Source organism: Oculina patagonica, chromosome 13, assembly GCF_052425735.1.
Source record: "Oculina patagonica isolate OP01 chromosome 13, crgOcupat, whole genome shotgun sequence".
NCBI classification, from domain to species: Eukaryota; Metazoa; Cnidaria; class Anthozoa; order Scleractinia; family Oculinidae; genus Oculina; species Oculina patagonica.
Window position 1 is genome coordinate 18809909 of NC_135770.1, and position 14105 is coordinate 18824013.

Sequence of the window (14105 nt, forward strand, 5' to 3'; positions counted from 1 at the left end):
GCACCTCAAGTCAGCCAAGCACCTCAAGTAACACAAGCACCTCAAGTAATCAAAGCACCTAAAGTCAGCCAAGCACCTCAAGTAACCCAAGCACCTCAAGTCAGCCAAGCACCTCAAGTAACACAAGCACCTCAAGTAATCAAAGAATCTCGAGTAAGTAAAGAATCTAAAGAATCTCGAGTAAGCAAAGAATCTCGAGTAAGCAGAGTATCTCAAGTACATTATAAACACCACATTTGGGTACATTATAATTACCATATATGAAGTACCTACCATAAGGCTTCTTTTTACGCTGAAAAAAATGACCCCAAAAGACTGTCACAGCAAGTAAAGTGCCAGAGAGTTAGGCAAAAACTACGGCGATGTCAACATCGATATCTGAATCCGCTGGCTAAAGCCGCGATGATTGTTTTGGAAGTTTTGAGATCCTGGCTAGGACTTCATTTTCTACAGAATATGATTAAAATTAAGAGAATACTCCCTCCACTCCTCCCCTCTCCGTTTCAAGTCAGTTCACGAGTATACGGGGAAACAGAGAAAGCTCTTTTTAAAAGTGAGTGCAACATGGATTTTCTGTTTGAATTCTCAACAAATAACCGTGAAGCTTTGTTTTAATCCAAAACTGATTTTAATTATCGATCGACATCTCGTACTAGAGTGTAGACAGTTTGTTGAAACGGCGAATCGATATGCAGTGCAACTGGCCAAACTAAGCAGATTAACGGTATATGTAATATCATTATACTTTCTTGAAGCTTAATTGTTTTTTTTTTTTCGTGTTTTTGTATGGAACAACTTCAGTGTTTTCAAGCTGTATATCTAAAAGAATCAATAAATAAAATGCACTGCTAATGGCAAAAGTAAATAGATTATCGATGGTTGTGTTATCTAGCACTTTTATTTTATCAATATACTGACTTGAAGTTTAAGTCTTTTCTCTTTCGTGTTATAAGGAACAACGTCAATGTTTTCCAGCCTGAAAGCAAGTAAGAAAACTCTAAGGTGGTTCTCAACCACATTTACAGATCTTTTTTAAAAAAATTGCCAAAAGTTCTATCGTAACATGCTGATCATTATTCTATCATAAAAAAATTGGTGGTCACCGAGCTCGTTTTGAATTTTAAGCACTTAAAGCGAAACTGCAAGGTGTTTTTAACAGGTTATATCATTGCTATGGTAACCTGAAATGTCAAGAAGATAATCATAACTTGTTCACCAAAACTGTTGCGTGAACTGAGAAAAAGTCGTAGTATTGATTCGTCAAAGTCAAGGTGCTGAAAAATGCAGGAAACTGTTTGAGCCACCTTAAAGGAAACCTCCACTCTTACGACAAAATTAATATTGCTTGAAATAATGCCCAATGCAAACTCCAAATTTTACAGACAAGAGAAAATGACATTTTATAGTAACAAAAAATGGAAAAGATTATGGCTTTTAAAATTTTCCGCGCGCCGCCATTTTGGATTTTATGACGTGCAATGGTCTATTGTTTCACACAAAAGATCCTTTGCTTCCGAACAATAGCGGCAAACATTACATGTCATAAAATCCAAAATGGCGGCGCGAGGGAAATTTAAAGGCGATAATCTCTTCCATTTTTGTTACTATTAAATGTTATTTTCTCCCTTGTCCTGTAAAATTTGGAATTTAGGCATTAATTTAAACAATTCAACGTCAACTTGTCGTAAGAGTGGAGGTTCTTTTTAATTAAGAAAAGATATTGATCAAGTGGGTTCTTCTATCAACTTCTGATCTGTAAATTGCCCCTTATTAACCACCGCCAACAAATATGAAAGCTAATTATACACGAGCAAGTTCAATTTGACATGTTTTCAAGTGGCACATGGCACTGACGACAAACTGTGAAAACGTTTTCCTTTGCACGTCTCGCGAAGACAATCATGTTACACCTGAACGCAGTGTTACGTGCACAGCAGCTATCTTTTCGACATCGATCGTGCGACATCGTCTTTGGACGTGCTGCTTGAAATAAGCCAAAACCGATGCATACCGGTGTTTGTTTCATGCAAATATATCCACAAGTTCAGAAGGTCTTGCTAGCGGGCTGTGATTGGTGGATTTTGATCCGCCTTGATGTCGAAAGATAGCCGTAAGGACGGAGCACTGAAAGCAACTTGTCAAGCAGCAAAACGTGCTCTCGTGCAAATACCGAAATTTATTAAGAAGTAGTTATAAAGAAACCCATGAAAAGGGAAACGTTTTGTTAATTAACACTAGCAAATAAAACGTGTATGAGGAGACTTAGAAAAGCAAACTTCCTGTTCACTTACACAACTAAAATAATTATCAATGGCACTTGGCATGGAAATATCGTTCTAGTGTGATTATCTTTCTTATCAACAACGCGGGAAAAACGTGATTTAACTCACCCACTTGATAACATTGACACACGTAGATCGTGCGAAGCTATAACGTCTTACCAGTGATATAGATAATCATTCTGAAGTTTTGCTCGTGAAGAGATCACTCGACACGATGTGCTCCACTGTGGTTTGCCTTATGCTGCTGTCCGTCTTGATCGCAATTTTAAGCCTAGCTGTGGATGGTGGGAATACCTCGTCCGTGTCAAACAAGATTCCGCCTAATCGGGACGGCAACTCCGTGGTAGTAACCAACGTGGTTCAAGATTCAAACTGTAACGAAGCCATTAAATCTCTTGAAGCAACAATGGAGAAAAAGTTTGAACAGCTCATGGCAGCAATAAACCGCACAAGTTCTCATGGGAATTCCGCTGGTGATGTCTTCTCCGTTCTATTTTTCTATTTTTGCTTTTGTAGTTTTAAGCATCACTTTAATGTATTTTGTTGTATTTCTTCCTGTGTAGGTCAGTCATTTGCTTCGTGCAGGGACATTTACGTTAATCACAAGTGAGTAATTAGTTTAACCATCATAAGACTCATGGTAGACAAAGAAGAAGTCAAGGACTTTTTTTGTCACATACGAAGTGTATTGTTTAAAGCTAAACTAGCAACGATTTCTTTCGAAAAACATAGCTACTATTGAGTTAATACAATTGTTAACACGACTAGTGGTAGTCTCTTCGGCATTTTTGAAGTAAAGAGAAACCATCTTATTGTAGTATCATAGTCAGAGCATTGTCCGTTTGTTCTTTGTTTATCCCCTTTTGTCCTTTGGCATTTTTTTTCCACTAATTACTTATATTTTAGCCGACCGTTGTCAATAATTATTTCAGTTTTCGGTTAAAAAAGAATATATTTACTTTTATTAGGTCTCAAGTAAACAAAGCTTACTTACTCCAAATGGACTCTGGGAAGTTTCCTGTGTACTGTCACATGACAAGCTCTGGACTTGGAGCATGTGGAGGTGGTGGATGGACGCTGGTCATGAAAATTAACGGCGCTAAGGTATCATGTATGCATATTACTTTAGATGTACTGTTTTAGTTTATCATTTTATTTTATTATTCTATTAGTTTATTAGTTTATTAGTTTATTTTATTTTATTATTATTATTACTTAATAAGTTGTACGCTTTCGCAATACTGTGACAAATTTACAGTCATGCAAATAAAGCTTGTTGTTGTTGTATTGCTATTCAGGCGTATAATAATGTTTATCAAAAACAAAATAGTTAGTTTAGTGGTCTGGTTAATAGAGTAATTTACCCAGCTGTCTGTATATTGCTTAGTCTTCGATAACTGTTTTCCTTTTTTTCTTTTTACTCAGCCAACCTTTCATTACGATTCCAAACTCTGGAGCAACAAGATCGACTTCAACCTTCCAGGAGGGAAGACTGGTCTTGACACACAAGAGACCAAGTTACCGACCTACTGGAGTAGGCCCTTCTCCAAGATATGTCTTGGTATGCGACTCGGACATCAAATCAAGTTCATTGTCATCAACAAGAACGCCAACTCACTTTACTCAGTGATTGCCGACGGAAAATATCGCGCCACCTCACTGGGTCGTAACACTTGGAAGACACTCCTTGGCTCGCAGGCTTCCTTACAACGCAACTGCAACAAAGAAGGTTTTAACGCATACACTCATGCACTTAGACCTAAGGCAAGAATTGGTATCCTTGGTAACAACGAAAACGACTGCAATAGTATCGATTCCAGACTCGGTTTTGGTACAGGAGGGGGTACTGATGATTCCAACACGTGTGGAAACGAGGCAGAAGGGGGAGATAATGGAGTCAAGAAAATCAAAACCATGGGATACCTCTTGATTCAGTGACACTTGATTCATAGTTCCCTGCTTTTTGTGAAAGGACAATTACATAAGAAAGAATAGCCACTTTTTAATTGCAAGACTAAATGCATTTCCTGGGGCTATATAGAAGCATGCAGTTTAATTGATGTAAAACAAATAAAACTGGTGATGGGACGGAGTGAATGTTTTTTAAGCGAGAGCGAGTTATAGATCGCAAGTATCAAGGCCAAAATAAAAAGCTAAGATTTGAATTCCGTGCAAATTAACCCTCGGATCCAAATACAAGGATACCACTTCCCCTCGTGTTTTTATTTTTGAAAAGAGGATGCTTTAATGCTGAAACTTTCAGTAGCTGATTATTCATCCCTTGCAAAAATGTTTGTATGCAACTATGTGTACTGGATTGTCAAAATTAACTGGGTGGGGTCTGGTGCCTCCGGTTCATAATCCACCTCGCGTTTTTTTCTATGTAGGGCATTGAAGGTCACGTATGTTGACTGGCTTAAGACTGGTCATCTTTCATTACCCACTTGAAATTGCCTCGATGGGGGAAGGGGAATGGGACGTGGAAGAATTGTTTAAATTACTTATCACTTGAGAGATTAAAATTACGTCCGTTAACAGTTATACGCGTTTTCCAAATGTTTAACTGAACAAGGAATCCTCGCTTAGACCACAGGGGAAAATAGAACTGCTGGGCAGTAAGAAATGACCATAAGGAGTTATAAATGAACGAGACACGTTATGTTTTATGAGTTTTAGTAGTAGAATGAAAACAACTGTGACATCTCTACCTTCAAAGTCTTTAAAAAGTGATCAAGGCACCTTTGACCTTTAATACTGACGGTCGAGTATTGTATATCGGATGTCACGCTTCAACATAACGCACTTCTTGTTGAAAATTCCAAAATGAAATATTAACGCTACCGGGTACGTCTAAAAGCCTTTGTCTTTCTTTTTAGCCAAACGTTAACCATCTGGTTTAAAGCTATTTTCAGTTGATTCTTGTTAGAAGTAGGTCTGTCAAAAAATCGTCTTTTTGATATTTTTCATTTTTTTCTCCAGTTTTTTTATACAAAATCGCACGATTAATTCAATTTTACATCCCATAAGAATTGTGGCTTTATTTTGTTATCGGTTTCCGTTATTTTTAACCGGACTTTCAAAGGAAATGGTATCAAACGAAATGAAACGAGGAAGAGCGACTTCACTGGCCTGGGTCTGAGATATCATGATCTCACAACTTTGAAAGTAATCAACTATGCTCTCTGGAAGCGGGAGTTTTTCGGTTCAATAGTACATAGGTTTTTTACCAGTTTGACCAATCAGAGCGTGCATAGTATCTGAGTTATTTTATAATGAGCTATACTGCGGTGCAAGTGTGAAACTAGCACGGGAGAACATTGTGGCTTTTTTGAATCAGTCTCGACATAAATCAGATAAAACGCATGTCCTGAAAGAGCTTACTAAAGAAAGTGAGCTCTTACTGACAAGACATAAGAAATCAACCATGAATTTTAAAATTTTCATCTCTTTCCGTGTTTATATATGAAAAACATCAATGTTTCAAGTTGTATAACCAAAACAATCAATAAATTAACTATACTGTCAATGGCCATAATCAGTGAATGTTTTATCTAGCACTTAATTTTATATACTGTATTCTTTGTTAAAATAATAAACTTCCATGTTCCAGTTGTATAGCCTTACAGTATGGAGGAGAATTTTTTTAATTTCCGAACCGATATGGAATAATGTCAATGTTTCCCCGCATTTTTACTTGCAAGTCGACGACTGCCTTATGTAGTGAAAGAGGTAGCTATAGCTCACAGTGTAATCAAGGGGTATTTAAAAATAGTTCGTATGATCATGATTTTATGGTTCAGATTTGTTAATCAACTAATTCATCAAAAGAGTCCAAGTTGTAAAGCTAATTACACACAAGCAAGTTCCATTGACAAGTTTTCGCATCGAAAGTTTTCTTTGCCCGCGTGCACGACAAATTGTGGAAAGTTTTTCCTTGACATGTCGCGCCGCTTTATAAATAAGGAGACTTCAAGTGTCAACGTACTCGCGTGCACGCCTCATCAAGGGATGAAAATTACGGTGTTTTAAGAGAGTAGCAGTTTGAAAGACGCCCTATTAAAGGATTTCAACTACTTTATTAGTTTACACGAGGAAATAAAACTTGTGAATGACAACTTAGAAAAAGTAAGCCTGCTGTTCATTCACACAATCAAGTTAAATTGTCAGAAGCACTTATAAAGGAAAACTCGTTCTTGTGTAAATATCTTCATAAACAACAATGTGAGAATAACGTGATTGGTAGAAATTATAGATGGCAGGAGAAAAAATAGTGTTAATTTCATCTCAGCCATTTGTAAACATGGACACACGCAGGGCAAGGGAAGTTATTAAGACTTACCAGTGAAATCGATAATCATTCTGAAGTTTTGCTTGTAACGAGTTCATTCGACACGATGCGCTCTTCTATGGTTTCCCTTATTCTGCTGTCCGTCTTGATCGCATTTTTAAGCGTAGCTGTGGACGGCGGGAATACCTCGACCGTGTCAAACAAGATTCCGCCTAATCGGGACGGCAACTCCGTGGTAATAACCAACGTGGTTCAAGATTCAAACTGTAACGAGGCCATTAAATCTCTTGAAGCAAAAATGGAGAAAAAGTTCGAACAGCTCATGGCAGCAATAAACAGAAGTTCTCATGGGAATTCCGCTGGTAAATTCTTCCCCTGTTCTATATTATCGATCAGAATTCCTTCTGTAGTCTTTAACAACATTTTAATGTATTTTGTTGTATTTCTTCTTGGGTAGGTCAGTCATTTGCTTCGTGCAGGGAAATCTACGTGAATCAAAAGTGAGTTATGTAGCATTTTATATTAGTTTAACCATCAAAAGACTCACGGGAAACAAAGAAGAAGTTAGGGGCTTTCTTGTCACACATTGTCACCTGTGTATTGTTTAAAGCTAAATTAGCGAAGATTTTTTCCTCGTGACTCTAGCTGAATAACTGGAGCAACAGAAAAGTTTAGAGAGGCAAATCGTACTTTCGATGTTTTCTTGGAACTTTTCAAGCTTATTTTCAAGCTTTTACTTTGAAAACATACCTTCTATATAATATATAGTTGACACGATATGTGGTAGGCTGTTTCGCGTTTTTGAAGTAAAAAAAGCACACACTTTATTTTAATATCAGAAAATTCAGCAATGTCCTTTTGTCCTTTGTTTTGTCCCTTTTCCTTTTGTCAGTTTGATGGTCAATTATTATTCCTGCTTTGCTAAGAAACTTTACGTCGGTTTTAAGATGAAAAGCTCATTTAAACGAGCGTGTAACAAAGCAAAAATCTGAGTCCTCGTCAGGAATCGAACGAATGACCCCCCAGTAACTACTGAGATCCTACTGAGATAGGAAGGGACTCGTTGTGGGCTTAGCCATTTAATAAGTTCATTATGTAAAATGTTTTCCAGGTCACAAAGAAACAAAGCTTACTTACTCCAGATGGACTCAGGGAAGGTTCCTGTGTACTGTCACATGACAAGCTCTGGCCTTGGAGCATGTGGAGGTGGTGGATGGACGCTGGCCATGAAGACTGATGGCACCAAGGTATCATTTTGCGAATATTAAAGCTGTATGGCATATATCACTGGGATTGATTATGACCGTGTCGAGGTAGCCACGGTTATAAGTACAAACCTTTTAGAGCTACTTGAGACATTTTTTATTTTTTGTTTTTCCCATGGACCATTAGGCAACTGATTTAAAAATTACCTCTCCAGCGGAAATAGTTAATTCATACTCCATTGAAATTTTTTAAGCTACATTAATCACCATTATTACCTCTTTACTTAATGTAGATGTAGATGTACATGAATACGTGTAATGACGATTGCTGAAAAATAAAACTGTTGTTAAAGTAACTGTAAAGCAGTTAACGCTAGGTGTAAATTTTGTAACAAATCCAGGCAATGGTCTGGATAATCTGGATATTGCCTGTTTTGGTCTAGTTCTTGTGTCAACTGGCTTTTTATTTCTTCTTCCTTACTCAGCCAACCTTTCATTACGATTCCAAACTCTGGAGCAACAAGATCGACTTTAATCTTCCAGGAGGGAAGACTGGCTTAGACCTGCAAGAGACCAAGTTACCGACCTATTGGAATACACACTTCTCCAAGATATGTCTTAGTATGAGGATCGGCAACCAGCTAAAGTTTATTGTCATCAACAAGAACGCCAACTCTCTTTACTCACTGATTGCCGACGGAAAATACCGCGCCACCTCACTGGGTCGTAACACGTGGAAGACACTCCTTGGCTCGCAGGCTTCCTTACAACCCAACTGCAACAAGGAAGGCTTCAACGCACACACTCACTCATCGATCGCGAGACCCAAGGCAAGAATCGGTATCCTTGGTAACAACGAAAACGAATGCAACAGCAACGATTCGAGAATCGGGTTTGGTACTGGAGGATCTCCTAACGACAACACGTGTGGAAATGAGGCAGTAGCGGGGGGAGATAATGGCGACAAGCACATCAAGGCCATGGGATACATCCTGATTCAGTGACATCCGCTGGTTAATGTTGATGCTTTATGTTAAAGGACAATTACATAAGAAAGAATTGTCACATTTTAATTGCACTTGCTTTAAAGAAGCATGTAGTTCATTTGATCTAAATCAAATAAATCTGGTGATGGGAAAGAATGATCATTACTTTTTTTATGTTTTAAAGGTAGCTTTGCGCCAGTAAAAGTTCTTAAAAGTAACCAGTGCTCAAATTAACCACAGATAGTGTGTTCAAATAGTGTGTTGAGAATCGTATTCCTCAGTTGATATGTTCACGAACAGTTAGCCCAGTGCCTAAAGAAGCCTGGTATTCTTAAAATCGAGTAGCTTTGTCGCCGTTTATTTTAAAATTACAGCTCGGCAGCCAATCTTGGAACACTACCAGATGATAAAGATGAAATGTTCACTTGTCATGAGCGTTGGGCAAAGAAGAAAATCTAAGTGCCCGGCGGGAGTCAAACCCATTATTTACTAGTATCATATGTGACACGAGTCCTAATGAAGAAGGATAATGGTAAGTTTGGTGATAAAATTATAAAGGTGAAATGGTCTGAGATGAAATGTTCTTTGCCAGATGAATACTTCACTTGTCATATTTCACAGGACAACTCGGCATTTTTTAACATAGAAGCAAATTTGCTATCTCGTTATACTCAAATGAAACGGAATGACAAGAGGAGGTAATTATAACTTCCCCCGGGACTGAGATATCATGATCTCACAACTTAGAAAGTAGTCAATTTCTGTTTTGGTCAGCGGAATTTTTACAAGGCGTCTTTTCATGTGAGAAATTTAACCAATGAAGCAAGCTGACGCAGAGTACAAGGGAATGTAAGCAAAAACCAGGGCACTGAACGCCAACATGTGATGTATCCGCTGGGCAAAGCCGCGATGATTGCTTTACAAGTCTTGAAAGAAAGGTAAATCGATAATGCGGCGCAACTTGCATGGGAGGACATTATGGCTTTTTGGAAGCAGTCTCGACATAAATCAGATAAATCGCATTTCCTGAAAGAGTTTACTAAAAACGTGCACTCAATAAACTGACCAAACGTTATCTGTTAAAACAGATCAACGATGTATTTTTATCATTATACTTTTTTGAAGCTTTTTTTATTTCTTTCCGTGTGTTATCTAGCACTTAATCTTAGATACTGTCTTGTCTTTCCGAGCCGATATGTTTAGTATGTTTCAGTGTTTCCTAGCCGTTTCACTTGCAAGTCTGAAAGAGGACCGAAAAATAAAAATGCCAAACTAAATTATCACCAATGCATGTTTTATACTTTATTCAAGAGTTTTATTTTTAATTTCCGTGCCGATATGGAAAACTGTCACTATTTTCCAGCTGTATATCCTCTAAGCCAGTATAGAACTTTACGCTCAAGTTGCGTGCGTAGTTATTTTGTGTCGCACGTTTTACGGTCACCATTCGACGACTGCCTTTGGTAAAGAGGTGGCTCACAATCTTATCAAAGCACGTCACAAAACTACGTTTGTTTACGATTTTATGCTTCAGATTTGTTAATCAACCAATTAATCGAAGGAGTCAACGTTGTAAAGCTAATTACACACAAGCAGGGTTCAATTTGGAAAGTTTTTCCTTGACATGTCGCGCCGCTTTATAAATAAGGAGACTTCAAGTGTCAACGTGCTCGTGCGCACGCCTTATCAAGGGATGAAAACTTGTAAGGATTACGAAATCTATGCATGGTGTTTTAGAAAATTACGGTGTTTCAAGAGGGCAGCAGTTAGAGAGAAATCCTTGTAAAGGAAGCTACTTTACTTTTTCAGTACACGAGGAAATAAAACTTGTGAAAGAAAACTTAGAAAAGCAAACCTGCTGTTCATTCACACAATCAAGTTAAATTGTCAGAAGCAAATATCAAGGAAAACTCGTTCTTGCGTAGTTAATCCTAATAAACAACAATGTGACAAAGACGGGATTGGTAGAACTTGATGACAGGAGAAAATTGGTGTTTGTTTTACCTCAGAAATTTGTAAATATCGACACACGCAGGGTTGGGAAGTTATAACGACTTACGAGTGCTATCGATAATCATTCTGAAGTTTTGCTTGTAAAGAGATCACTCGACACGATGCGTTCCACTGTGGTTTGCCTTCTTCTGCTGTCCGTCTTGATTGGGATTGGAAGCGTAGCGGTTGACGGTGGGAATACTCAAGTGGACGCTAGGACAATCATCTGCAGCGTGGTCCAAGATTCGCACTCTAACGACGCCATAAAATCTCTTGAAGCGACTTTTAATGCAAGACTGGAGAAAATTGAGAAAAAGTTTGAACAGCTCATAGCGGCGATGAACAAAACATTACCTGGGAGTTCTATTGGTACAGTATTGTGCAAAAGTAATGCAAACGAAAAGCGCGAATTTCGTTCTTTGTTTTCCCGACATTTCTTCGAATTATCGCTCGCTAATTCGGAACGAAATTCGCAACGCTTTGAGCGATATTTCGCAAGAACAAAGGCCGATAATTCAACGAATTGTCGTTACCACAACGACAATTCGCGACGCTTTGAGCGATATTTCGCTAGAAAAAGACCGATAATTCAACGAATTATGGTAAGCAAACAGCATCGCTATACGTAAAACACTTCAATCCGCATTTCGAAGTATCGAACGGCCTCGAATGACAGCAATCAAAAACAGTCGATTGAATAAAATAACACTGATTAAGACGATGTCGAATGGTTTATTTCTAATCTGAAACCTGAATCAGAAAAAAACTTGAATAATTTACATTCGAAAATGTCAGTCTTTTGAGAGAAATGTGAAGTCGTTTTTGGCGGAAAAAAGCGACAGACGGAATTGTCTGTGCAAGTCGTAAACAAATGCGGGTGCGTAACGCAATGACTTGATCAACATCTCGCTTGCCTTGGAAAAGAGAAAAATGCTGAATGAAGTTAAGAACTTACAAACTGAAAGAGCAGAGCTGTTCACTTTTTCCCAAAAAGAGTGAGCTTGTTCAAAATGGCAAGTCCTATTAAAGGAAAGTTTTCACGAAAGGTCACATTTTGTGGAATCGCTTTGACAGTTAAGTTCTTGCTAACAGGTTAAGTTCTTGCTGGAAACTAGCCAGGTAAGTTTGTATAGATTGTAATATGAATTTACAAAAAGATTTCGCCTATGTTCTCAAGCTAGCTGTGGAGAACGTAAGATCGTGTATTTTCACAGTGAACTTTGCCGTAAACACAAAGACCGACAGAAAGAAATGTCGTGCGAAAGGTCGCAGCGAATTGTCGAGGTGAGCGAACTACGCCTTCGACATTTCGCGCCGTACCAAACGATAGGTGTCACGATAATTCGCTAAAATTTCGAAGAAATATCGCTGCGAGCGAAATTTCTTCGAAAAGCTCCGAAAAGCCAGGAAATTCGTCGAAATTCCTTTGCATTACTGTAACGTCTCCCCGATGTTATTTTTATTTGTGTCTTGCTTTTGTGGCATAACTGTTTTGTCTCTTTTTGTTTTTTGGGGCAGGTCAGTCATTTGCTTCGTGTAAGGATATTTACGAAAATCACAAGTAAGTTCTAGTGACAGCTTTTTCATCATTCGGCAAAGCGAACAAAATTTTCATTTTTATAGTTCTTTTAGGAAGGCAAATCGTCTTTACTTTTCGATTATAACTCCATTTTTTAACTTTCGTAAAAAACTTTGGTTTACGAATAAAATGAGAACAAAAACTAGTTGAGGCCGAAATTGAGAGCAAGGAATAAAAATCAAAAATGCGAGACCTAAAAAGCTATAACGTTTGTCGTAATTATTTTGGTAACTTTAATGAAAGTCTTAAAATTAAATTTTGAACCCATGCTTAATAAATCACCTTCTATATTTTCAGTAGGATGATTTCTGTAATGTGCCATTACATTTAATCCGAGACCCCACTATCGTTCCAGAACTCGGAAACGTTGAAGTTATTACAACCGAATAATCAATATGGTTTACAATTTCAGTGATCGATATAGAACTTGTATGAAAGCCACCTACATGTATGAATCAGATTTAACAAACAACTTCTGTGTACTGTAGATGCAACTAACGTATATATATTTAATAGGTCGCAAGGAAACAAAGCTTACTTACTCCAAATGGCCTCTAGGAAGGTTCCTGTGTACTGTCACATGACAAGCTCTGGCCTTGGAGCATGCGGAGGTGGCGGATGGACGCTGGTCATGAAAATTGACGGCACTAAGGTATCACGTCTGTGCATAAGGCTATCGCGAAGTAAACTCAATTATATTCATTATGTGGTAAAGTTTTATTAGACTTTAATTTTGGTTGGAATTAACAATTGGGAATTTTTGAGCACTTCTACAAACACTGGTAGTGGTTTTCAGGTATTTCTAAAGCATGTTTATGAGACGAGGAAGACTGAAGATGCATGTAACTAAATAGTATCGTAAGATGAAAATATGAATATATGAAATTATATATTTGAACTGCGGATGAAGAATAAATGAAGAGATGATCCTCGCAGTTATGAACACAACTTAAGCAGTTGCGATAAGAAATCCTGAAAAAGTCAGGCTTTTTCATTTAAAAAAATCATCACCTTTGACATGCACGCAAAACATTGCTCAAATGCAACCGAAAGATATTTTGCAATTTTTGCATAGTTTTCCTTGTGTCAACTATTTGTTTCCTTTTTTTGCTAATCAGCCAACTGGTTTCTTTTTTAATTTTTGCAGCCAACCTTTCATTACGATTCCAAACTCTGGAGCAGCAAGATCGACTTCAACCTTCCAGGAGGGAAGACTGGCTTTGACTCACAAGAGACCAAGCTACCGACCTACTGGAATACACACTTCTCCAAGATCTGCCTCGGTATGAGAGTCGGCCATCAGATCAAGTTCATTGTCATCAACAAGCACGCCAACTCACTTTACTCACTGATTGCCGACGGAAATTACCGCGCTACCTCAGTAGGTCGTAGCACGTGGAAAACACTCCTTGGCTCACAGGCTTCCTTACAATCCAATTGTAACATGGAAGGGTTTAATGTACACCCTCCACTGCATGTAAAGGCAAGAATCGGTATCGTTGGAAACAACGAAAACGATTGCAAAACCTGCAATTCCAGAATCGGGTTTGGTACTGGAGGGGCTGTGGATGACACCAACACGTGTGGAAACGAGGCAGTAGCCGGAGGGGATAATGGAGTCAAGAACATCAAAGCCATGGGATATATCTTGATTCAGTGACACTTGCAAGTTAAGCTTTGCTGCTTTTAAACAAGGACAATGCTATAACAAAAAATGTCACTTTTTAATTGTATTAGTTTTTTCAGTTTAAATCATAACTTTTCAAAAACAGA

The 14105-nt window shown here is 38.1% G+C and overlaps 3 protein-coding genes across 4 annotated transcripts; all 3 read left to right on the forward strand.

The window, feature by feature from the left end:
• Nucleotides 1–2331: 2331 nt before the first annotated feature.
• On the forward strand, nucleotides 2332–4416 carry LOC144634634 (putative skeletal organic matrix protein 5). Of its 2 annotated transcripts, XM_078493652.1 has the most exons (4): nucleotides 2332–2755; nucleotides 2846–2888; nucleotides 3251–3386; nucleotides 3708–4416. In XM_078493652.1, exons 1-4 carry the CDS (start codon nucleotides 2497–2499, stop codon nucleotides 4218–4220), a joined length of 951 nt encoding a protein of 316 aa, XP_078349778.1. In that variant the 5' UTR covers nucleotides 2332–2496; the 3' UTR covers nucleotides 4221–4416. The 2 variants fall into 2 exon arrangements, with proteins under 2 accessions (XP_078349778.1, XP_078349777.1); XM_078493651.1 differs by having other exon boundaries at nucleotides 2332–2888.
• Nucleotides 4417–5744: 1328 nt separating this feature from the next.
• LOC144634650 (putative skeletal organic matrix protein 5) lies at nucleotides 5745–9216 on the forward strand. Its single transcript, XM_078493671.1, has 4 exons — nucleotides 5745–6932; nucleotides 7028–7070; nucleotides 7682–7817; nucleotides 8261–9216. The coding sequence occupies exons 1-4, from the start codon at nucleotides 6677–6679 to the stop codon at nucleotides 8777–8779; spliced, it is 954 nt and encodes a 317-aa protein (XP_078349797.1). The 5' UTR covers nucleotides 5745–6676; the 3' UTR covers nucleotides 8780–9216.
• A 1535-nt stretch (nucleotides 9217–10751) lies between these two features.
• On the forward strand, nucleotides 10752–14105 carry LOC144634657 (putative skeletal organic matrix protein 5). Its single transcript, XM_078493677.1, has 4 exons — nucleotides 10752–11122; nucleotides 12272–12314; nucleotides 12849–12984; nucleotides 13480–14105. Exons 1-4 carry the CDS (start codon nucleotides 10876–10878, stop codon nucleotides 13990–13992), a joined length of 939 nt encoding a protein of 312 aa, XP_078349803.1. The 5' UTR covers nucleotides 10752–10875; the 3' UTR covers nucleotides 13993–14105.

What these genes read in the sequence shown, in the direction of transcription:
- LOC144634634 (XM_078493651.1), top strand. Translation starts at nt 2,497, where the DNA reads ATGTGCTCCACTGTGGTTTGCCTTATGCTGCTGTCCGTCTTGATCGCA. An exon ending in GACATTTACGTTAATCACAA is followed by an intron (nt 2,889 to 3,250) that starts GTGAGTAATTAG and finishes TACTTTTATTAG; the next exon opens with GTCTCAAGTAAACAAAGCTT. An exon ending in TGAAAATTAACGGCGCTAAG is followed by an intron (nt 3,387 to 3,707) that starts GTATCATGTATG and finishes CTTTTTACTCAG; the next exon opens with CCAACCTTTCATTACGATTC.
- LOC144634650 (XM_078493671.1), top strand. Translation starts at nt 6,677, where the DNA reads ATGCGCTCTTCTATGGTTTCCCTTATTCTGCTGTCCGTCTTGATCGCA. An exon ending in GAAATCTACGTGAATCAAAA is followed by an intron (nt 7,071 to 7,681) that starts GTGAGTTATGTA and finishes AATGTTTTCCAG; the next exon opens with GTCACAAAGAAACAAAGCTT. An exon ending in TGAAGACTGATGGCACCAAG is followed by an intron (nt 7,818 to 8,260) that starts GTATCATTTTGC and finishes TTCCTTACTCAG; the next exon opens with CCAACCTTTCATTACGATTC.
- LOC144634657 (XM_078493677.1), top strand. Translation starts at nt 10,876, where the DNA reads ATGCGTTCCACTGTGGTTTGCCTTCTTCTGCTGTCCGTCTTGATTGGG. An exon ending in GATATTTACGAAAATCACAA is followed by an intron (nt 12,315 to 12,848) that starts GTAAGTTCTAGT and finishes TATATTTAATAG; the next exon opens with GTCGCAAGGAAACAAAGCTT. An exon ending in TGAAAATTGACGGCACTAAG is followed by an intron (nt 12,985 to 13,479) that starts GTATCACGTCTG and finishes TAATTTTTGCAG; the next exon opens with CCAACCTTTCATTACGATTC.